A 24,766-nucleotide genomic window follows, 5' to 3' on the forward strand; every position below is an offset into this window, starting at 1 on the left:
CATGTCTCACATGGACACCTCATTGTGGAAAGATGAAATAATTGAGTGTAATTCCTATCTTTAATTCGTCTTTAGTGTTAAAACCTCCATATTATACAAAGCATATATAAATGACTAGTAATTTTTCTGTAAGTGTGCAAGAATGTCTGAAATGCCATATGCATTAATACTGCAAACATTTGGAGATGTATAATCTCATTTATTATACTGGGTTTTTTTTGTTATGTACAGAAAGGCCCGTGAGCCTTGTACAGGTTTAGTCTTGCAAGCAGTTTCAAAATGCCATTCATTTTTACATGTGTTTCTTTATGCAACTGGTGTTTCTTATTCTGTCAGTGCTTAACCTATGAAGATTTTTTAAAAATATAGCAAAAAATAATATGAACCCTCTGAGTATTATGCTACTCAGGAGGAGCTGTACCAGCTTTTCTCTTTGACTCTGCTAGTTAAACTTTCACTGAAAGATAATGAAACTTGGGTAATGTGCTATTAAAACCGGATGCGCTTAGCTAAAAGGAAGTATTTTCTAAGTTGGTTTTGCTAGCCTGGAGGTGGAAAGCACAGCTGAGATCACACTTCTCAAAATACCAGTTGATTGCTGTAGGTACCTGTTTGTCTGTGTTCCCATTGGGTACGGCTGTTGCTGGGCTGATACTGTTTTGCCCAAAATTAGAAAGTCAATATAAACAAGTCAAACTAGACTGCCTGCTCTTTTCAGTTCTCTCTTCTGATTCATCAGTTGTTTGTTTCAAATTCTTACAGCCTTTGTGAATTGGGGGTTGTGCCAGCAAAGGTGAAAGCTTTTAGCGGTTAATCACTAAGAATGATTGTAATAAATGGTCTTGATGACATTTAGATACAAGCAAAAATATGATGCCTCGTTAAATAAAAAAGTGGGTCCTGCAGAGTGTTCATATTAAATACATAGATGCGAGAACCTATTCCTTGCCTAGAACACTGCCTGCTTCTCATATTCAGGGATAACATTCATCATCTTGACCCTGAAAGGTTGCTATTGCCAATGTCTTGTGGCAGAGGCTTAAGACTTGGAACTTATTGATGAAGGGATGTTTGAAAGAAGGGTTCACTGCTTACACATGTTTTTTTTTCCCCTTCAATATTAGTTTCTATACTTCGACAAGTTGTACTTTGCCTGGTTAACTTATGTTATTAATACCAGGGAGGTTTAGAATATCTGTGAATATAACTGTTTGAAATAGAACAGCATGTAAATTGTTTAGCAAAATTCTAGGTGAGTGCAAGTATGGTAATTGAGCAGCTAAGGGTAGATGGCTGTGTGGTACTTGAAGAAACGCTGTTGCTTTTCCTGTACTCTTAAGATAAAGCTACGTACTTCTCTTTTTGGAAGTGAGTTGGTTTTGATGCAAGTGACAGAGGTCAGTGTTTTAATTAGTTTATACCTGGGTTAGCTCAGACTTTCAGAATTTATTTTTTTCTTCTTCCATACAGGTGGGTAAGAAAAAGATGGGGATGTGGTTGCATACCATTCAGTTAGGGTCCACTAGTCCTGCCAAAAAAAGGCTATTTCTCAGTATGTGCAAAACGAAGCAACAAGAGGGTGTAATTCTATATCCCACTAAAGAGCAGGGATGGAAAGTGCTTTAAGAGAGCACCTTGGTTGAATCATAAGATCTCCAGATACCGTATAGAAATAGAAAGTAGGTCTAATTTAGCAATGATAAGAATAAAAGCGTAGCAAGAACATGTAATATCAGAATCAGAAAAAAAAAGGCACAAAATGAGATCAAACTAGAAAGAGACATAAAAAGAAACAAATCAACTTTCTATAGTGCATTAATAGTGAGAAGACAATAAGGAAATAATTACTGCAGTGTTCAGAAGATTAAAATTATTGACAGATACCACTGTGAATAGTGAAGTGTGGCATGGCTTTTCTTCTTTTTCTGAAAGGGTTAAGTATGGTCAAATGATTAATCTCTATTTCAGCCTGCATTCTTTATCACTAACAAATGAGCAGCAGCATATTTAAGTGTCTTCAAACCAGCCAGGCCTGATGAAATTTACCCTTTGGTGTTTACAAGAGGACAGAAAGGGGTAATGTCTCTGGGATTCTCGAAAAGTTCTGTAGGATGGCAAGGCTGTAGGGCACCTACCTGTCTTTAAAAGGAGAAAGAGGAGGAACTTGAAAACAAAAAACAACAGAAAAACCAACAAACACCAGGCTGGTCAGTTAAAATTACATTTCTGGTAAAAATCTGGAACAAACAATTCAGCTCTCTATAAGCAGTTGGACTTATCAAGGAAATGAGTAAGAGTTAACATGGATTTAACAGTAACAAATCAAAGGGAAAGTCGTTTCGTTAACCTCTGCAGTGGGTAAGAGTCCTGGAGCGGCAGGGGAAGTGGTGGTCTTGAGCCATCACAACTGACATTTGCTTACTTGAAAGATTAGTAAGCTCTGGCCCATATGATTATTCTAGTTATATAAAGTGCTGTTTTAAGATTACTATGGGATTGGTAAAAATAGATGACCTATACTAAGTATATCCCATTAGTAATTACCCCAATGCTATACTAGTTCTGTCAGATGTTTTTGATTTCTTTTGTAAACCAGGTTAGGAAAAATAGTAACATAAGAAATTATTTCTAGTTGCTGTATTTGGCATTCCTTCAGTTGTTCTCGACCTGCTATTAACTGAATTGTGAAGCAAATTAAGTATTATCTTCTTTCTAAGCAGCTAATAGCTTTTGATGTTTTCTGTGTAATACGGTTTATTTCTTTTATTGCAGGATTTGGTTATCCGTATCATCTTCATTCTTGGTAATTTAACAGAAAAGAATAACCAGGCCCGTGAGCAGTTTTTTAAAGAACGAGGAAGTGTTAACACCTTGATATCATTATTCCAAACCTACCATGAACTTGATTTGGATGCACAGAAATCGTACCATGAAGGAGGAGGGGAAGAAAGAAAACACCCAAAGCATCCTTCAGAAGCAGAAGATGTTCTGATAAAACTGATAAGAGTGCTGGCCAATCTCTCCATTCATCCCAGTGTAGGAGCAGCTCTGGCAGCTGCCCCTCGCATTGTAGAATTACTTGTTACAGTTCTAGGTAATAAAATCTACGTTGTGTGTGTTATCTTTGTTCAGTCTGTAAGGAGAGTTTAGCGTTTTTCTACGTGGTCTTCTTACCTAGGTTGAGCCATAACTAAATCGGTTTCATTGCTAAAATAACAAAGTCAGGCTGCTGATATTCATAAACCGTTTAATGCAGGAGGTCTGTTTAAGACAGTGGAAGCACTGCTGCTTTGGTACTGGCATTTTAATGTCTGGGGAAAGATGTCAAAATGTTTCATTCAGTAATAAGATTTGCAGATATCATTAAACATAAGGAAGCTAATTTTATTTTAAATACATCTCAGTAAGAGTTCATATCTATAAGGGAAGTCTGTTCTTATCAGGTGCTACATACATGTGTTTGGTGTTTTTATGGTTTGCAGGTTTTGTGACTGTTGAGGATTGAGTATTCCTTTTTTCCATGCACCCATAATTTTCAGCCTCCTAAAAAAATTTCCTTTTATTTTTTCTTCTTTTTCAAACTTTCAGTCTTTATCTCTCTCAGGTGGAAGGGCATGTCCTTTTCCTTCCCAACAGATGCCTATGACTGCAGTTCCTTTACTGCTTTACTGATCCCTTTGTAAATCTAATTACCGGCTAGGGCTGGGCAGTCTGCTCTCCCCATAGCAGAGTTTAGCGGTGACAAGATACATCTCAAAGAACTCAGTATATTTTAGTATGTGATGAGAACATTAAATATTACATAAAGGCAGTCAACCTGGTTATGTGCTATGCTAATTTACCAGTCTTACCCACCAGCCATGGGGGATTAGAGAACGCAGATTCCCAACTTTGTCTGTTCTGTCTTAAACCCTGTAGGAGATTCCCAGGTTGGAACAGCCTTGATTGTTGTGTAAGTGCTTTCAAGCCTCGAAGCTTCTCTCTGTCACCCTCCGCTCTCTGAGCACTTTATCAGTTAGTTTACCACAAAATGTTCTCTCTCCTCATGAGCTTATCCCACTTTTATTTCCTTCACTCCTTGTTTCTGAGGCCAGAAACCTCAGAGAAATCAGTATGCACAACTTTCAGAATTGCTGATGCGATTTTGCACTTGTTAACATTCTGTCAGGAGCTCTAAGAGAGAAAATATTTCAAATATTGTTAATTTTTTTCTTCTTTTTTTTTTTTTTAATGGTACCTGACATTTCAGTATAATAGTCCTTGGTATTTCTCTGTGTCTGTCACACAGGCCTATTTCTGCATGTGGACTTTCCTCAGTTCCATCTTAAAGCAGCAAACAGGATCTGTAAAATTTCTTAACTAACTTGATTTTAAACTATGTTGCCTTAGTCACAACGATTTCTGTAGCTGAAGAGTTGGAAGGAATGACTTTGAATTGGCATTTTTAGATCAGCTGTTCCTGTTCGCTTCTGCCATGTTACTGAAAAACAGAATAGGTGTCTGTAATAGTGGCCGTGTAAACTATGATTCAGTTTGCTTCTGAGATACAATGCACTGCTAAGTTCGAGTCATGTGCGTGTGTATGTACATATGCATATGTGGGTTTTTTTGTTTTGTTTTGTTTTTTTCACTGTCAGAATACAAGTCAGTTGGTGACTGTGAGGAGTTGGTCATCAATGCTGCAACAACAATCAACAACTTATCCTACTACAAAGTGGAGAGTTCTGCTGTTCAAGACAAGAAGATACACATTGCTGAAAGTAAGGACTTTTAAACAGTACTTTTTGTATAGGTTTTTGAAAGTGGAAGTTATACATACTGTATTTTGACACTACAGAAAATGAAGACCCAGATAGTGGTTTATGGTATCATATTGCAGGAATACGAAGTTCATAGGGTTAAATTCTTCCTATAATGATTTCTCATTCTTTTGAAATATAATTCTATGACTTGTGTGAAAATAGTCAGCTTGTTGACAAAACCCATTGTTTTCCTCCCCAAATGAATTTGTCATGTTGTTTTCTGTTTAGCAATTTTTGCTAGACTTGTTCAAAAACCATGCACCTGAGCCAAAATAATCATGTTGCTTTTTACTTATCAGAGTATGGTAAGAAAGGTTTTTTCTTCTTAGTACCTTGTAGACCTGCAAAATCTGGTTTATGACTGTTTCTGGCTTATAAATGTATTGGCAGTATAAGAGCTGTGTGATTCTCTCCCCCCTGACAGTATGGACAATAGTTCTATTTCAGTGATGTGTAAGAATTGCACCTGAATTCTGGGACTCAATGTTATACAAAGGGCAGTGAGTCTATGTCTTGCACACCTTTCTCTCCAAATAGACAAGAAATCGCAGAGAAATAGAGCCTGAATTTTACACAACAGGTAGAATCATAGAATGTCCCGAGTTGGAAGGGACACACAAGGATCAATGAGTCCAATTTATGTCCGTGCATATGACAACCCCACAGTTCACACCATGTGTCTGAGGGCCTTGTCCAGTCTCTCTTGAACACTGTCAGGCTTGGGGCCGTGACACCTCCCTGGGGAGGTGCTCCAGTGCTCCACCACCCTCTGGGGGAAGAACCTTTTCCTAATATTCTGTCTGTCAACCTAGTGCTCTGACTGGTAGATCTCATATTCTCTCTGGGTAACAGTTCTCCTGTTCTGTCATGAGTCATTTTATCACCCGTAAGCCAGCAGTCTCTTATTGCTAGTCAGAGAAATGTGGAAACAGATGACTTCTCTGACAGTCCCGTGTGCTCTCCCTCTCCTGTTTTTATTGTAGCATGTGGAACCAGTCCTATCACCTTTCCTCTGCCTGAACTGAGGAGAGAGAAAGCCTTTTGATAGAAGACCAGCAGGCTTCTTCCTCCAGGAGACATTTTAGGAATACTTGCTGTTTGATACAAGGGTGGATCCCAAAAACAAAAAATCATTTTGGATGTCTCTTTAAGACAAGTTCAAGGCACGTTCAGAACTGCAACATTCAAAGATAGAAGTAATGGGAGTAAAGCCAACCTCTTTGCTATATTTTTTTCTCTCACTTTTCTGTGGCAGAAGGGTTAAGGGTTTGAGTCCTTTATATGATGGACTGATTTCAGTGGTTCACTTCACACTCATAGAAGACTGACAAATGTGACTTCTGTAACATCGCTCCCTTGCCATGCACTGAAAACCTACATGGTGGTAGCTCTTCCTAGGAAATCACAGAGTCATAGCATGGTTTGGGTTGGAAGGAACCTTTAAGATCATCTAGTTCCAACCCCCCTGCCATGGGCAGGGACACCTTCCACTAGACCAGGTTGCTCAAAGCCCCATCCAACCTGGCCTTGAACACTTCCAGGGATGGAGCATCCACAGCTTCTCTGGGCAGCCTGTTCCAGTGCCTCACCACCCTAATGGGGAAGAATTTGTTCCTTATATCTAATCTGAATCTACCCTCTTTCAGTTTAAATCCATTACGCATTGTCCTGTCATCACAGACCCTTGTAAAAAGTCCATCTCCATATTTCTTGTGGGTCCTCTTAAGTACTGGAAGGCTCCAAAAAGGTTTCCATGGGGCCTTCTCCAGGCAGAAGAACCCCAACTCTCCCAGCCTGTCTTCATAGGAGAGGTGCTTCAGCCCTCTGATCATCTTGGTGGCCTCCTCTAGACTTGCTCCAACAGACTTGCTTATGTTGGATGCCCCAGAGCTGGATGCAGTGCTCCAAGTAGGGTATCACAGGAGTGGAATACAGGGCGAGAATCATCTCCCTCGACCTGCTGGTCACGCTGCTTTTGATGCAGCCCGGGATGCAGTTGGCTTTCTGGGCTGCAAGTGCACAGTGCTGGGTCATGTTGGGCTTCTCATCAACCAGCACCCCAAGTCCTTCTCCTCAGGGCTGCTCTCAATCCATTCTCTGCTCAGCCTGTATTTGTGCTTGGGATTGCCCCAACCCATGTGCAGGAGCTTGCACTTGGCCTTGTTGAACTTCATGAGGTTTGCACAGGCCCACCTCTCAAGCCTGTCACAATCCCTCTACATGGCGTCCCTTCCTTCCAGTGTGTCAACTGCACCACTCAGCTTGGTGTCATCCACAAACTTGCTGAGAGTGCACTCAGCCCTACCGAAGATGTTAAACAGTGCCGGTCCCAATACCGACCCCTGAGGATTGCCACCCATCACTGATCTCCACTTGGACATTGAGCCATTGACCATGACCAGCCAATTCCTTATCTTTATCCTTCTTGATGCTCCTTGGACTGCTCCCGGCTGTATCGCCACTGCCCACATGAAACAATGGCGGCAGATAAGAGTCAGTGGACTGTACGAGGCTTGGTAGTGTTTCGCTGACATCGCTAATGTGAGCCCCTGGTACACAGCACACCTCTTTAGAGAGTGCATCAGGTTCAGGATCTAAATAAATTCTCTTACATATTACAACTATTTTTCTTCTTTATATTCCTGGATTTTCACATGAGCCCCTTCAGAACTGTGTAGCAGAACTGGCTCCCGTTATCACAACTGTGCTTAGGCTATCTTCGTAACTTTTCCTTTGTTCCTTTAGCCCCATATTGGAGCTCTTTGTCTCATCTTCAAAGCCCTGCACAATTTAGCTCTTGTTCTACCATCTGCTCACCCCCTTCACTGCAACCAGTCAGTTAGATAACTGTTCCCATTTATTACATTTATTGCTGTTTCTGCTTGCATTCTGACATTTATTGATAGAAAGCCAAGCACATGTTTGTGATATACACCTAATTGTTTTTATTTCATTTCTCTGCAAACCAATAGTGCTTTTAAAGCTGTTAATGAGCAACAATATGGATGGAGTTGTGGAGGCTGTGAGAGTCTTTGGCAATCTTTCCCAGTATCATGAGATCTGTGACTTCATCATACAGAAGAAGAGTGAGTTACTTTTGTCTTTGTAGGAGTCCTGTTTTTAAATGTCCATAGTTCTAAAAAGGAAAGATTGTTAATAAGTTGTCTCAGTTAAAGGGTAGAAGCAATCTTCTCTGATGTTTTTCAAATTGGGTAAATGTTAGACTCCAATAGCAGTCATTACAAACACCATTTTGTTTCAGTTTCATTAAAATGGAAATATTGGAGTAGGGGAAATATGCCATGCTGCCTTCACAAAGGTAAATACTACAAAAAAGCTGTTTTTCTCAAAGATTATAATTTTGAAATTTCCCTTCACTCCTAACTCCTACAGGTTAGTATGATATAAAATGAAAATCCAACTAAGTTCTCATTACGGTTTGTAATCACAGTTTTTTGATTCTCATGTTCGACTTCTTGTTAGCATTTTGTAACATGCATTTAAGATGTTTGACAGCCTCAACAAAGACACCTACTGTTTGCCCCTGGGTGAAGTAGGATACAAGTCTTCTCAAGTCCTCTTGCTTTGGGTGTCTAAAGAACTTTGGGAAAAACAGCAACTCCTTGCTATCCACAGAAGGTGTGTCAGAAGTTTAATTAAACACTCGTGCACCGTAAATTTTTTTTGTATTTACCTGTCAGTGGTGAAAGTGTGGTGATATGCCAAAGTGTACAACCCCTTCTTTGAAGGGTGGTTGTATCAGTGCTTTTGGAGGGGAAGGTCTCTGCAAAGGGAGAACTGACAGCAGCTGGGTGCTGATGAGCTGTCTCAGCCAAAGGACAGAATTTTCCACCTGGAGAGATGGTGTTGTCAGTGTGCCAAGCTCAGGAGGAGCCCACGGTGCGATTGAAAGGAGGCTGATACTTTTAAGAAATAAGCTGTAATTCAGTTTGGTCAACTTAACCTCTTCCAATTGGATTTTCACATTACTTCGGTGTATTTTTATAACTAGAATTTTGTGTGTGTTGTTTTGAAGAAAACTGGTGTTCAGCATGATGTTATGATGGCTGCTTCTCTGGGTCATGCGTCTACTCTACAAATGTCACTGTAATATGCTACAAGGTTAAATTTTTGGGTAGGGTATCCTGCATTTGACTGCTTCCTAAGTATATATGTTTAATAAGTATGTCATAATGCCATTTGTATAACAAGTCCATTTTCCCAGTAATATTGTTTCCTTCTTTACAATCCAGTATACAAGTTCTTGATTGCTTTGCTTGATGCCAAGAGCCAAGATGTCTGTTTTTCTGCCTGTGGAGTTCTGCTCAATCTCACAGTAGATGAGGACAAACGAGCTCTTCTGATGGAAGAAGGAGGAATTGGAAAGTAAGCTACTGATTGTGCTTACGAAAAAGACAATTTTGAGTAGTTTGGCCAGGAAGTTTCAATCAGATTCCTTCTAACTAGGGCAAACAACTAGTACTAAGGATACGTACTTGACAGATGTTCAGCATCTGATGTTCTTCAAGAAAAAGCCTTTTTTGCAAAAGCATTAGGGCGGTTTAGCCAGCTGCAGAGCCAAAAACCATAGAACAAATTCCCAGAGATCCTCCTGATATGTACAGCAGAGGAGAGCATCATATAACAAAGCGACTAAAGCAGGTCTTTGCAGTAGCTGCTTATGCTTAACTTAAATGGATCCTATGTGGGCTGCAGTTAACAGGCATGATTAATGTGTATCTGTTGTATTGTAAGTGTGAAGGTTACTTCAGGAACCATGATACCCACATGGTCTCTTGCAATTCTTTGTAACTACTTAGTACTGCAGGGAGGAGTATCTGATGTAGCCGTTCTCAGCAGATAATAGCTCCTGAGTCCCCTCTCTCTGAGAGTTCAAGTTTAAGGCACTTGTATTGTAAGTGGTTTTAGATCTTGAAGAACCGCTGTGGATGCAACAGTTGTGGCTTTGATGTTCAGATAATAGTGGATCCAGCTTAATTGGAGCAACATGAAAGATCGTGTTCCTATGCTTGTAAAGCAGTTGATACAACCCACATTTATGAAACAATACGCCTAACTTTGAAATGCTTTCTTGCTCATATATCATATAATTACTACTTAATACAATGTGAACGATGCATAGTCCGCTCATCCTTCCTTCCCATGTTCTAGTTAGTTTACAAAATATAAAGCTGAAAAAGAATGAAAATAAGTTGCAGGCAAATTGAAAAATAAATGTGAGAAGTTTCTATTATGTAGAATTCTGTGGAATATAGAATTTTCTATACTGTGTCTGAAAATTTGTGAAGAAGGAAGAAAAAACAGTAACAGTATGGAATAAATCTCAAGAATTTGGAAGTGATTGTTAGGGAGGTCATCCTGACTGTTCCAAACCAGCTCTGTGGATTTTTGGAAATGAGAATATGGTACCAATATATAGTGGCCCTAATAAAACATGGAATTAGTCTCATCAGAGAGTTAAACTTCAAAAAATTAAGGCAAGTTCATTTGGCTTTTCATGGCCTCCTGGTCTTCCTGCTTGCTTTTGAATTACCACTATTTTCAGCTGTAAGCAAGTATCATAGTTATCCCAAGTATCATAGTAAGCACCAAATTATAAACCTCCCAGTGAAGTGAGGGAAAGAGAAGAGGAGGTTGTAGGGTTGGGGAGGAGAACAGCAGTGAAGAATTACTGTTAGAGAAGTCACTAGGGACAGCAGGTGAAAACCAACATTTATTCTGTGCCTCGGGACTTGTGAACGCTGCTGTCTGGTAATGGGAATTATAGGTAGCTACTGCACATAAGCTGGTGCAGGCAGAAAACTTATAGCTTAATTTCAGAGTCCTGCTTACAATCTAGCCTGCATGTGGTATCTGTAAGGAAGCAAGACTTGCAGAAATGTCAAGAACGTGATGGTCCGTAACAAAACTGGCATTTCTGAGAGGAGTCCATTGGGAGTGCATGCTGGGGAGACACAAGAAGAGGAGAGATCTGCAAAACAGACTTCAAATTCTGTGAGTCATGGAAGTAGAGAATTCCTTTGGTTTTGTCTCCTGGTCAGATCCTCTGGTGTGTGATAAGCTGAATATTCTGACTGAGGCTTTTTGTGCATTCATACCATCTTTTCTAGATTAATTCTTCGTGCCTGATAAGGTTTGGCTCACACTTCAATCTCTGCTCTAGTAGTAGGCACAGATTTGGGACAGTCACAAGTTGTCATGAAATTTGGTGGAATTTTAGTGTCTTTGAGATGGTTACATTTGTGATAGATGTGACTGAAATTGGTCAGTTGAGTTTAAAAGTTCCAGGGGATGGACAGATGCAGGCAGGCACACACACATGTGTAGACAAACAGCCTGGTCACATCCTTAGGGAACTAGACTAAGTGAAAAGGGAGAAGTTACTGTGGAAGAAAGTAGCATCTTCAGTTTATCAATATAGAATTTTCCTACAAACTTTCATGGAGTCTATGTACATTTCTAGACCACCAGCTTTTGAAGGGCTCAGGAGAAAACTACATGGAGCAAAACACTGTTTTTGTTTGATACTGGCAGGTTGGTTGACTGTTTAGAGGACTTTGGGCCAACAGACTGGCAGCTGGCTTGCTTGATATGCAAAACCCTGTGGAACTACAGTGAAAACATGACAAGTGTGGCCTCATGCTTTGGAGAAGACATGGACACGTTGCTGGTGCTGCTCACATCACTCTTAGGTGAGATCCATGATCTTGATCTCTTTTCCTTAATAAAAGAAATAAGTTGAAGGAGCAAAATGAAAGCAGTGGTAGCTGGGTGGCCCTTCTGGCTCAAAAGTCCTTGCAGGTACTGACAGAAGCGGGGGCCCTGTGTGATGCACCCGGTCACTGCGCCGCACACACTGGGCACCCTGCGGAATGTGGCGTTTCCCCTCATCATGACCTCCTTGTGAGCAGGGACAACATCCTGGCCATTTCTCATGTGCCCCCTAAAGCTAGGGAGGGTGTACTCCTCCACAAACACAGGCTGGGAGGTGCCTACATGGGAATGTTCAGACCCCAATTTGCTTACCCAGTTGGATCTTTGCATCTGCACACTTGTTTGCTTCAAATTCATGGAGTTTAATAGTCCATAGTCCTGTAGAGTCATAGTCCTATTGTCACTATATGTAATTTTCCTCCTTTATTTTATGAGCACTTCTTTGGTTATGATTTAATTTTGGGTAGGTCATCTGCAGTTATCTTTTAAAAAGATCTTTAAAATGAAAATGAAATAAAAGAAAACCTTAACTAATGTTGATTCGGTTTTAATCAGAAATTTACTAAATATGTATGCTTGGTGTGGAGAAGGCTGCACGTTAGTCAGACTCAGATAGAAAGCGAGACCACCGTGGTCCCTTTTGTTTTTAGACAATCAGAAAAGTGGGTGGATTTGTGAGGATTTTTTTTTTCCAGTTACAGCACAATTGCTGTTATTCACTGTTGTAATCATTCCTTGCATTACGTTCTTTGCTATGATAGAGCATGTTTTAATGTGAGCAGTAATGCCATCTATTTATCTGAAAATACCTGGTGTTTCAAGATCATTAGTGCCCTTTTTCACAGAATCACAGAATCGACTGGGTTGGAAAAGACCTCAGAGATCATCGAGTCCAACCCTTGGTCCAACTCTAGTCCGTTTACTAGATCATGGCACTAAGTGCCATGTCCAATCTCAGTTTAAAAACCTCCAGGGACAGCGAGTCCACCAGCTCCCTGGGCAGGCCATTCCAATGCCTGACCACTCTCTCTGTAAAGAATTTCTTTCTAATATCCAGCCTAAATTTCCCCTGGTAGAGTTTAAGCCCATGCCCCCTTGTCCTATTGCCAACTGCCTGGGAGAAGAGACCAATCCCCACCTGGCTATAACTTCCCTTCAGGTAGTTATAGAGAGTGATGAGGTCACCTCTAAGCCTCCTCTTCTCTAGACATTCTGCAACAGAACTGCAAACTTTACAGCCACCATCATGCTTGAATTTTCTGGCGTGCAGCAAGGAATAGATGTCTTTGTTTCGGAAAATTCTTACTTATTTTTTCCTCTGCATTTAGCACTGCTCGTTCCAGCAATTAATTTGACTGCAGAGTCCAGGCTGGGTAGTAATTGGAACTCTGATTAACTAGTGCAGCTTTCGTCAACTGGAAGTTCATGTACAATTGCAGGTACAATTGCAATTGTAATGCAATCGTAATGACAATTAATTAAAAATAGGTCAGAATGAAATTGGAAGGCTAGTCTTTCTTCACACTGTAGTCACAAGAGTGGCTGTAAAAAAGGTGCATCTTATTCATCGGCTCTGGTTCCTCTGTGTGTTAAGAGCCAACAAATTTTAGTAATAGCAACTGGTTAATATTGTCCTACGTCTTCCTCCTCCCATTGTGTCCAGTAACAGCCTTGAACCCTCATCGCTCCGATTCTATCATTCAGGAAGCAGGAGGCAACTGCTGGCAGTCGCTGGACTGTATTTAAGCATCAGCACGGCCTCAGGAAGCGGAAAACGCGGAGATGGCACAGCAGACACCTCACTGCACCTGCTGTGCTTGGCCTCCTCCCCTTTGTTTTTCTTTCCCCTACCTGGCACGAGACGACAAAAGAGATGAGGGAGCCAAAAGAGAGTGGAAATGGCCTGAAAAGCTGCTGGGCCTGTGAAAGGCTGGACAGAAGATGCCGTTTGTTTTTCTTTTTCCCTACCTGATGCCAGCAGCCTGAGACGCGGTGGCACTGCTTTCCAGGGGCACTGTCATTTGCCTTCTCTCAGCTGCTCTTGAGTTCCCTGTCACTTGACTTCCTCAGAGCTGCTGCAGGCTGGTGTTTCCAGGCTCTTCTGTCTCCAGAACATTCTTCTGTTTGGTCATTCAGTGAAACCTCCTTTCTTTCTCTCTCCTTTTGCAGACTTTGCTTCTGCTCACCTTTACCTCCACTGTCAATTGGAGGAGGGTATTTTTGGATTCTCAGTACACGTGAACTCTTACATGGCATGGTACGAGCTTCCAGGGCTCCTGGCCCCCGTCTTGCTGGTGTTACAGGGATGGGTAGCCCTTGCAGACCAGAGTCCATAGTCTCGTTTTCAGCTTCCCCCGTAGCACACAGAGCCAGTGTGCTTGTCGTGTTCCTGGGCTTGCAGCCAGTTCATACACTGTTTGGCCAGTATCCAATTTTGCTAGTTTTGAGGAGGATCGTGGGAAAATTAAATTATCTGAGGATGCACAGCTTGCGTGTGGGACACTGATCCTTGCTGATTCCTGGTGTTACTCACATGGAGCTTTGGGAAATTTACTGCTTTGGTTCAACACTTCAGCTTTTGAACTGGTTCTGACCCTTGCGCTTGTAGGCTGGAATTCCTGACCTCAGTGATTCCATAAACATTCAATCAACTTCTGGAGAGCACAATAAAAGGGAGAAATGTCTCTTGCTCTGTGTTAGGAGATGGTTAATTTGGGTAGAAAAATCATTTCAGGAGTAGGCAAAGTAATTCTCCCTGAAAACAAAAACCACACCACCTGATCTTCCTCTTCAGGGTCTCTCGCTTCTCTGCTGCTGAGATTCATTTTACATGTGTTGGGCTACTCTGCCATAGATAGGACAAGATCACAAGTTGCAGTAAGAAAAATTCCAACTAAATGTTAGGAAAAGAAGTTTCCGCCATGGCAGGGGTCAAGCACTGGATCAGGCTGCCCAGAAAGGCCATGGAGTCTCCATCCTTGGAAATGTTCAGTGCTCAACAGTACATGGACCAGAGCAACCTAATGGATGGTGACTCTGCTCCAGATGTCCTGTCCAACCTCAGTTATCCTATGATACCATCAAATGTAGATCTGATGTCTGAGGCTGCATTTTCTCTGATTCCAGGGTTTCTTCCTGCAGAGATGTGACATGTCTTCCTTCTTCAAATAATGTTGTAGGGTTTTTTTTCTCTTTATTTTATTACAGAAGGCCTCTAAATGGCATCTTTTCTTCATGCAGAACCTCTTTTGAACTCTACCTCAGCATCTCTTTGATTTTGGTAGTTTGGAAACACTGTAGTGGCATAGAAGTCCAGTACTGTTTGCCATTACTGGCTGCTTTCTATGAAATGGAGCCCATCTCCATGCCTGAGTAACCTTGTCTCTTCCTTTCTCACTGCTGCAGCTCAGGCCACGTGCTCTGCATGGGCAGCTTGACACTCCTTTAAATGGGAATAGACGCTGTTTGAGCGTCTTTCCTAAGCAAAGTTTGACTCAAAATATGGATAACTGAAGTTTCTCTTCAGCTCCAAGTTGTCTTTTTCCTGCTGTGAATGTGCAGTAAGCTGTCTTACACGGGGATTGATTTATTTAACAGATTGTGAATCTGGTGCTCTTCTGTAATCTAGGACAAAGATAAGTCACACTGCCCATTGGGTGCAGGATTGTATCCTCATTTTAGGTCCATTTATGGCCTAAAGGCTGTCAAATGTCCTCTTAAACTGTATGAAAACCTTGACTTCAGTAAAGCATTTGACATGGTCTCCCACAGCATCCTCACAGCTAAACTGAGGGAATGCGGTCTGGATGATCAGGTAGTGAGGTGGACTGCGAACTGGCTGAAGGAAAGAAGCCAGAGACTCGTGGTCAATGGGGCAGAGCCCAGTTGGAGGTCTGTATCTAGTGGAGTGCCTCAGGGTCAGTACTGGGGCCGGTATTATTCAATATATTCATCAGTGATTTGGACAAGGGAATAGAGTGCACTGTCAGCAAGTTTGCTGATGACACCAAGCTGGGAGGAGTGGCTGACACACCAGAAGGCTGTGCTGCCATCCAGCGGGATCTGGACAGGCTGGAGAGTTGGGCGGGGAGAAGTTTAATGAAATATAACAAGGGCAAGTGTAGAGTCTTGTATCTGGGCGGGAACAACTAGTTCCTTCCAGTATAAGTTGGGGAACAACCTGTTAGAGAGCAGTGTAGGGGAAAGGGATCTGGGGGTCCTGGTGGACAGCAGGATGACCACGAGCCAGCACTGTGCCCTTGTGGCCAGGAAGGCCAATGGCATCCTGGGCTGTATTAGAAGGGGGGTGGTTAGTAGATCGAGAGGGGTTCTCCTTCCCCTCTACTCTGCCCTGGTGAGACCACATCTGGAATATTGTGTCCAGTTCTGGGCCCCTCAGTTCCAGAAGGACAGGGAACTGCTGGAGAGAGTCCAGCGCAGGGCAACCAAGATGATGAAGGGAGTGGAGCATCTCCCGTGTGAGGAAAGGCTGAGGGAGCTGGGGCTCTTTAGCTTGGAGGAGACTGATGGGTGACCTTAATAATGTTTACAAATATATAAAGGGTGAGTGTCACGAGGATGGAGCCAGGCTCTTCTCGGTGACAACCAATGGTAGGACAAGGGGTGATGGGTACAAACTTGAACACAAAAGGTTCCACTTAAATGTGAGAAGAAACTTCTTCAAATGAAGGTAACAGAGCACTGGAACAGGCTGCCCAGGGGGTTTGTGGAGTCTCCTTCTCTGGAGACATTCAAAACCCGCCTGGACACATTCCTGTGTAACCTCATCTAGGTGTTCCTGCTCCAGCAGGGGGATTGGACTAGATGATCTTTTGAAGTCCCTTCCAATCCCTAACATTCTGTGATTTGTTTGGCATTATCAGTTGTGTTTGTAGCTTCCTGATTCAGGAGCAAGCTTCTGTTTACAGACTGATTTCTTTTTTTCTGTAAAGGTTTTATTGCCACCAGGCAGAATGGAGGGGGAATAACAAGTGATGACTTCCTTTCATTCCTAGCATTGCTTGTCTCTATTAAGTATACCCTGTTATTTTATTTATGAAGTTTGTGAGGGAGGGAGTGCATCAGTAATACAGTAGCTAATGTGGTTCAAGGTCTTTAAGTATGATAGTAGATATAGTTTGAAAGAGTCTTCATGAACCAGATTAACAGAGCAATTTTTGACAGGAAAAACATAAATTGTAGTTAGATGAATTGATGACTTAAATTGGCAAAATTGCTGTGGTTATTATGAAAACCCAACTAGTTTCCAGGCAGACAGTCACAATATATGCTTGATCTTGGAGGTGCAGTTTAGCTGCACCTGTGAGGTGTGAGAATGAAAGAACCTGCAATACCCTTTTACCTGTTTTATTAACCTTAACATCCTTTATTTTCAGTTACATTGAAGTCCCTCAGACAGTGACACTTGGAGTTTGTCTTGAACACAGGGTGGTTTTTAAGCCATCAACATAAACAACTGATAAGTTTTATGTGCTGTGGTCATAAAATACATGGTTGGGTGTATTTTTATTCAGAACTGATGATGATATTTTCCTTTATTACAGATGAAGAGCTCGTGTTGGATTACAGCCTCGACAGAGACTTAAGGGACTACCACAAACTGTATTGGGAAAGAGAGTTCAAACCTGTGGCAGAAAAACTTCTTCACAGAATTCAAAGCCATCCCTCCTTCCCACTGTGACTATTACTCCATTTTAATCAAGTCTTCTTTTTTTTTCGTGGTGTAGATTGTACAGTTTTATATTTCTAATATACCTGTACGCTGGAGAGCATGGGACGTTAAATTTTAAAAAGTCAGTAAAGCCTGGTATTTATATACTGGATACTATATTTTGAGAAGCTTGTATGAAATTTTAGCATGTGTAATTACTTTTTACAATATATTTGAGCTGATCAAGCAGCTGTTCCATGTTATTTGTCTATTAATTGCAGAGTTGAAACAAAAACTAATTTGCTAAACTTGTAATTTTTAAAAGGTAGTTTACCACTGAGTAGCTGGACCTCTGTGGTACGACAAACGCTGTGCACTTTAAAAGAATGTTGCATGACAGGAGCCACATCTCACCTATAGACTTGGATACTTTTGCTTTATATGAAATTCTCTGACAGACTAACCTAAATGTGATTAAATGTGGTCAATGGTTGGGGAAAGTTGCTCCCTTTTCCTTTGGAGATCCCCTTTCTTTACCTGATGCTGTGTGGCCACAGTATCCCAGCTCCTCCCTCGGTCCTTGTGGGATGTAGGTACAGCTGTGCCAGTAAGAGGCTTTTCTGATTTGGGACTTCACATCTTAAGGCAAAACACCCATAACCCTGATATAAGAGATTTTAGATGGCTGGGTATGTTCTTGTTTCAGTTGTTCCCACATTCCCAGGAGCCACCTCTGTGCCTTTACTTCTCAGACCACCTTGGCCAGTTGTCTCCCCTGGGCTTGTGTCTCCATCCACAAGGCAAAAATAAAGGTTGTACATCCTTCACCTTCCTTCTGACTGCTGCTGCCTTGTTTAATGCTCAGTTTTCATCCTTCCAGTGCATATGAGTCTTTGCTTGTAGCCTGTGGATTAGCTCAGCACGTGCATCACTGGCCTCAAGCAGCAACAGCCCAATTGACTGCAGAAGGCTTTGCAGACCTGACCCATTTGTCTCTTTCCTGACCTCAGGTGACTAACCTGCTGTGCAGAGGCTGCCGCGATATGATCCCGAGGGGCAGCAGCCTCACACTGCGCTGGGTGCGTCAGGAGGGCACCTAGTCTAGGTCTCTGCTTCTACATTCTTGGAGACTTCTTTATTGTTGATGGGACGGGGAGGAGATCTCATGGTCCAGGTTTTGGGAGCGGGGAGGAGGAAACTTCAGTGACAGTAATGAAACATGCAATGTTCTTTTTGTCCCAGCAGCTTGGGTATTTCTTGTGACCAGCAAGGCAGCCCCGCAGTGAATCACAGAGGGAGCAGTGCCTGTGGCAGCCTCCACTGCTGCGATCCACAGGAGAGAGGTGCTCAGCAGTTCCATCAGGTTTGGCTCCAACAGCAGCTCTGCTGAGCTCAGAAACAACTCAATTATCATTCCTCCTTTTGGCATTTAAATTTTTGCTGAAGTTGAGAAGATAAATGGCTTCAATGCCCCACTTGTGTCTTTGAAAAAATATTGGGTTTGCTTTCGGGAGGCATTAAAGGCCGATGGGTAAGTACTCCTGTGGGGAGGGAGCTTGAGGCGTTTGTTCTTGGCAGTGGCATCAAGGCGAAAGGCAGCAAAGAGCAGGCTGTGTAACACGGGGTGGGGATGCAGTGGAAAAGGCCTCATGGCCAAGTCCTATCAGCAGGTCTGATCAGAATTGACAGGCGCTATCTGTCAGAAGGCAGGCTGAACATGATGTTTTCATCAAGCCCAGGTGGATATTGTTCAAAGAAAACACTAGTTATTCACGTCATTGCTGATCAAATTGTAAACAAGGGCCTGGAGCACTGTGTAGCATGTCTTGAGGCACAAGGCAAATTTGGGCATCCCTTAGTGGAAAGCAGAGCTGGGGCAGGCGCTGTGTGAGAGCTCGGGGCAGTGGCTCCTGTGGAGCTGCACTGGCCCACGTCTTTCCCTGCACAAAACTTGTGGGTAACAAGAACAATCCCCAAAATGCTGAATTTCTGATGTACTCTTATGGCTGCCTCTACCATTTGGGGGTTTGTGCCACAAACCTTGAAACTTACCCCACTACCATCTTCAGTTGCTACTGTGCTTAATAGCCTGTTCTGCTTGTTCTCTTCTACCTAAGAACACAAAGGCCTCTGCATTTTTAACGGAAAATCACCAAACATTTTCAGGATTTTTGTCCAAAGTCAGTCGCCTTCCATATGTAGTCAGGATTGTCTGGGTGTTGTGGTTAGTGCGCTGTTTGAAAATGTGACAGTATGAAGCCACTGACAACACACACACACACACACACACACACACACACACACACACACACACACACACACACACACAGACACACACACACACACTGCAGTGGTTACTGCTTGACAGGGGAGAGTGCCTGCAGGTACCTGCATGTGTCTGGAGAGCAGAGGATAGAAATAGCTAGTTTAGGTTTCTTGGAAAATTTCATGTCTACTTTTGACCCCCCCCAAAAAAAAACCAACAAAAAAATCAACAGCAGAATCAGGTGCTGCAGAAACTCCATTTACAGACTGGAAAGACACTCACTCTGTGGCCTTAGGCACAGCTTGGCTTTATGATATGCCCTTAGACAGGAAAGTTTTGCTCTGGTTTTGAAACATTAAAAATCCTGTATTTTTAGTTAAGAGGAAACAGCAGCTGCTTCCTGTTAGTCACAATTTTGACAGTTTATTAATCTTTCTCCCTTAGATCTTTTTAGATATTTTAACTTCTTGGACTGTAAACTTAGAACTGTTCTCAAAAACTAGTACAAGAAACCAGTTGGGGCTGAGACCCAGGCCAGGGGATAGAAATCTTCATTCTGTCTTTGGGCTTGGAAAAATCCATTTATTTCCTGCCTTACAAATAAGGCTTCTACTTCCTTTAAGCAGGTAGGAGTTTTGACACTTGAGTGCTCTGTAACCCGTGAACCTGTCACCCCCTTGTAGCACATCCCCCACCTGCTCCCTGGTGCCTCTTGCCATCCATTCCTTGGTCTGACTGCACAGACCTGACCCTCCTTCTGATCCCCTTCTGGCCTAGCCTAAGAAAAGCAGCAGCCTAATTGGAACTAAGTTCACTACTAGAGGATTTTAAAAAATCAGTTTAACTCCCACAATAACATTTAGAGCTACTTATTGAAAAAAAAAGTGATGATATAAACATACAGTTAGAATCTCCAATTGTATCACACCTGTTACCTGTGAGGAAAGAGAAAACCCAATATGCCAGAGTCTACCTGAAGAGGGGCTGGAGGGCTGTGGGAAGGATGAAAACAGGAGCATATGAAAGGAGTTCCTACTATGGTTTTAGTGAAGATCTAAATCTATTTTACAAACTTAGTTTTCTCTCATCGTTTTAGACCCAGTTGAAAAAGTCATGGTTTGTCATTCAAGTATGTTTGCTCAGTTACCATTTCAAATATTTTTAAATGGTCTTTTAACCAGTAAGTAAACCAGTAAGAACAGAAATGTGAAGTTAAACCACAGAAAAACACCAAGAGAAAAAGTTGTTATCTTTATTTAAAAAATACCAATAATACTGACAAATTTAAAAAGCAATTCACACTCATACAAAAGTACTCATGTGTTCTCCAAAACCACCGTATATTAAATGTCAGCATTTTAATCATGTCTTGATTTACTAAAAATAGATGGTTTTTAGCCTAGTTATTTAAGCAACTGCAAAACTCAGTAAGACCAGCGTTGGGCATGGCGTACAGTAGGACTGTTTGGCAGTCTAGAACAACATTCCCACACTTTGTCCTGGCTCCTGAACAGGTGTTGGGTCATCCTTGAAAACCAAGACAAAAAGCTACTCGACAAGTCACATCATTAGATCTCTAAAAAGCTCTGAGGACCCAAGGCCCCTTCTTTCCATAGGAAGACCGTTGTACTTTGGAGCTCACCCAATAATGCTGAACAAATGTCCTGTAGCATTTTAAGGCTAAACTATTTGAGAAAATTGACTGCTATTTTTCAAATCATCCGTGTGGACAGAAGAGGTTTAGTCCCGATTAAAAGAAGAAATCTAAATAACAAGGCATTTTTTGAAACCACACACAATAAAGGCTCAGACAATAGCAGTGCTCACTTTCACTTTTAGCTTAACTGGAACAGCCCGTGTCTGTTCACTCCACCAGCACAAATAGCAGCAACAAGATTTTCTAAAATTATTCTCGTAGGGAAAGCAAACGTCATCAAATCCCACTTCTGGTCACGCTCCAGCTCCCATAGTATTTGCCTTAACACAAGATCTATATATCTATCATTTGCTATATTGCCACAAGTTCAGAGTGTCCCGTGCTGTCTAAAGCCAAAATACCATGAGCAGGCAGCACTTCTGCACAACCCTGTCTTTTCAACTGCCAAGCGCTCACTGCCGAGTGGCAGCAGGGATATTCCAAACACTGAAATAGCTGAAACTAAAGGAGTTATGGCACAATGGGCGTCTTAACTTAGAGCTACTGTTGGTCCTGAGGCTTCGCATCCTCTTCTGCCACACTGCAGCTGCAGAACATTCCGAGGTCGACAGACAGCCGGAAACATCAGGTCATATAGCGAGTAATAGCTCTCAGAGCATAAAGTAGTTCGGCTTGCATCCGAGCTTCTACCAGAAGCAAATTTACATGGACCTTGGGGAAAGAAAAGAAGTTAGGCTTTAACGGTGTGCTCGCAATGATGTGCTCCAGCAAAAGGCAGTTTGTGGGGGCCGTGGTTTTGGTATTAGTTCGCAATAGCGATGAAGGAGCACTTCGCATTTCAGCTTCCCAGACACCAAGCTCTATGGGTAAAGCTTGCGCAGGGGACAGGCTGAACCCGTAGTGCCGCAGCCCAGCGCCGCAGCGGCTCGCAGGCACACCTGAGCAGGTTCATAGGAAGAGGCAGCCATCCTTTAGCAGACCGACTGGTTTAGCTGGAAAAAAAGAGACAAGCTCTCGAGCACACAAGCCCTCCTTCAGCAGCAGACTATGAAATTTGGCAGCTCGAAAATAATAGTTCAAATGTAGCTTGAGTTAATCTATTAGTTAGAGGCAAAAGGGTGGTTGGTACCTGTGGAGCAGAGGGGGTTGTTAGCAAAGGAAGAGGTGAGAAGGTCGTGTGCCCCTGTGGGACAGAGAGAAACACAGAGGTAATTACCACCTGAACAACATGGAGCGCTTGGCTGAGGTGAAGCGCAAGAACAATTCTAACATGCCATTAAAACTATTCTCCTTATTGAGACAGAGGTGTTTAGTAGCTGCCATAGCTAAGAAGTTTTGTTCCCCAGCTCATCTCCTCAGTGTCATTTCTATATGTCTTTGAGGATGAGACCAGAAAGTGGGTGGGGGGGAGGGCAGGGAGGTGCAAAAAGTATCATCTTGCAGCAGGTAGGCTGCGAGTTTATTCTGGTGTGTAATGGCCGTGTTTGGTTTCATTCTCATGATTTCCATGAGGGTGGATAGTGATTGCACTCTATAACACATACAAGCCTTGGATTTTGATAGCTATGAAGATGCAAAGTTTCAGACTATAAAGAAGGCTTTTTGAGCTTGAAAATCTCATCTCTATTAGTCTAACCAAAACAAACATGTACTATTTTACTTGAACAAGCTTAAATCATTGTAGTTATAGCACCCCTATTACAATTGGGTACCTCTAAACTATTTGCACAAGTTCAGCAAGAAATAGTCTCTGATGATATGTACACTAATTAAAGTGCACTTAAGTTTCAGCACTGTATCTGCATCCATTTTAAGTGGGGCTTAGAAATACTTTTCCAGACAAAAACTGGAGGATGTGAACCTGACGGAGTAGACATCCAAGGGTTAATAGCAAGCAATATTACCAGAAGGCGTGATTCAGACTGTAACGCAGCAGCAGAACTTAAGGCTTTAACACGAAGTAACTGCTTTGGGGCCATTCACACTCAAAATGCTGGTGGTACTGCAAAGACCTTGGGCCAGCACACAAGCTGCTCTGGGCTTGAGGCCAAGAGATGGGTCTGGCATTGCTTCCCTGCCTCTCTGGGCCACAGGCAGCACCGACCAACAGCCAAGGAAAAAAACTGCAGTGGCAGGGACGCTGCGCCATTTACACCTCTAACATCCCCATACACTTCAGAGCTTGCACAGTCTGTTAGCTAGCAAACATGCTGTAGGAAAAGAAAAACAATTTCAGCCTGGGAAGTACTACACCTCCTGAGGGATTTACTGAAGAATGCTGGTAACATCAGCTAACGCTGAAGTGCTGTCTGGGCAGCTGTGGCTGTTAGTGTGGCAAATGCATCTACTGCCCATGTCCCTCAGCACACATGCAAACCGTACCTTCTCAGAGTGTTCAAACTGCCTCCAGAAGCTATCATACATTCGTTTTGTGGTCTTTTCAGGAGTGCAAACCACAGTCTTGATATAGACTTTAAAGCTGCGGTCCAACAACTGATTAATTTCACCATAGTCATAATCATCGTATCTGTTCGGAATTGAAAGAAGAAACACTTTCATTTTCAAGAACCAGTTCTTTCACTTGCATTGTTCATAAGTTTCTATAGCAAAATAAGTTATTGTGTAATTTGTAGCACCACAGGCCCTTCCCCATAAATAAAAATATGTTTGAAAATACATGTATGCTTGCTTAAAAAATAGCTTTGCTTCAATTTGAGAACCTAAAAAAAAAAAGCCAATGCTAACAAGTCTGACATATATAGAACAAAAGTAGTAAAACTGACCTTATTCCAAACATACAATGAATATAGTTCCAAATTGCTCGTCTCAGCATTGAGGTATCCACATCTTTGTGCATGGCCATCGTGTTGTAAGTCAGATTATAAGCAATATGAAACTTCTCATCAAGTAGTTGTCCCACGTCTGGGTAAAGACGATTAACCAAGGAATAGCCGTGGTCTTCCCAAGAATAATCCTTAGAACAAGTAAAAACGCAGAATGAAGCATTTCAGAAAAGAACTTGTGAAGGCCCAGTGCTTTAATGTCATTTATCTCAGGGCAGATAATCCGGGGTGGGGCAGGGGAGTTGTTCATTTCCTTGCTTTAAGCCTCCTCATCCATGGGGCAGTCAATTACAGCACAGTCATCTCCAGGTTTGGTATTTGGCACAACAAACAGATTGGGCCCTAAACCTCCTGACAGCCCCGTCCTTGTTACCTGAACACGAAAGGTAGGCACGTGCATTCCATGTCTGGAGAAGTCTTTGTAACCATAGCTGGTGTCCTCAAAGTGACGAGACACATCTCTTGCTGGTGCCGATTCTTCATCTTCTGTTAATTTCAAACAGAATTTCACACAATTTCAGTAAGAACAAACTGGAAGCGAGCTAGTGGAACTCCTACAGAAGAATGGGAGTTTCTGTGCTTTTTAAATAAATGCATAGGTTTGCTGGACCACCTGTATTAAGTCTCTTTGGTACAGCTCAGCGTGACTCCAACTATAGTTTTTAGAGGAAACACCATGAAAAACACTCAGATTATTTCTTATAGACAAAGATCTTTTCCTCCTTTCTTCTGTCTATCACTCCCTATCCTCTAAGTCTAGGGGACACTGCTCCTAACTCAAGGCTCTGTAAA

At 42.2% G+C, this 24,766-nt stretch overlaps 2 protein-coding genes across 32 annotated transcripts in view; one reads left to right on the top strand and one right to left on the bottom strand.

Moving 5' to 3' along the window:
• ARMC2 (armadillo repeat containing 2) overlaps positions 1-18,040 on the top strand; it is a 100,327-nt gene extending 82,287 nt beyond the window's left edge. For 23 of the 25 annotated variants that reach the window (XM_065059638.1, XM_065059641.1, XM_065059639.1 and 20 more), the window contains 6 exons: positions 2,773-3,094; positions 4,638-4,760; positions 7,775-7,888; positions 9,056-9,188; positions 11,358-11,515; positions 17,102-18,040. In XM_065059638.1, the coding sequence (XP_064915710.1) occupies positions 2,773-3,094; positions 4,638-4,760; positions 7,775-7,888; positions 9,056-9,188; positions 11,358-11,515; positions 17,102-17,238 (987 nt within the window). In that variant the 3' untranslated portion in view covers positions 17,239-18,040. The remainder of the gene's footprint in view (positions 1-2,772; positions 3,095-4,637; positions 4,761-7,774; positions 7,889-9,055; positions 9,189-11,357; positions 11,516-17,101) is intronic. The other 2 variants (XM_065059655.1, XM_065059664.1) reach the window with 1 other exon arrangement.
• A 2,672-nt stretch (positions 18,041-20,712) lies between these two features.
• Positions 20,713-24,766, bottom strand: part of SESN1 (sestrin 1) — an 84,787-nt gene continuing 80,733 nt past the window's right edge. For 4 of the 7 annotated variants that reach the window (XM_021297285.2, XM_021297283.2, XM_021297284.2 and 1 more), the window contains 5 exons: positions 24,348-24,460; positions 23,915-24,105; positions 23,514-23,658; positions 22,261-22,314; positions 20,713-21,842 (listed from right to left, as the gene is read on the bottom strand). In XM_021297285.2, coding sequence (XP_021152960.2) covers positions 21,756-21,842; positions 22,261-22,314; positions 23,514-23,658; positions 23,915-24,105; positions 24,348-24,460 — 590 coding nt within the window. In that variant the 3' untranslated portion in view covers positions 20,713-21,755. The remainder of the gene's footprint in view (positions 21,843-22,260; positions 22,315-23,513; positions 23,659-23,914; positions 24,106-24,347; positions 24,461-24,766) is intronic. The other 3 variants (XM_005509479.4, XM_065059669.1, XM_065059671.1) reach the window with 1 other exon arrangement.

This window comes from Columba livia, chromosome 3 (genome assembly GCF_036013475.1).
Source record: "Columba livia isolate bColLiv1 breed racing homer chromosome 3, bColLiv1.pat.W.v2, whole genome shotgun sequence".
NCBI classification, from domain to species: domain Eukaryota; kingdom Metazoa; phylum Chordata; class Aves; order Columbiformes; family Columbidae; genus Columba; species Columba livia.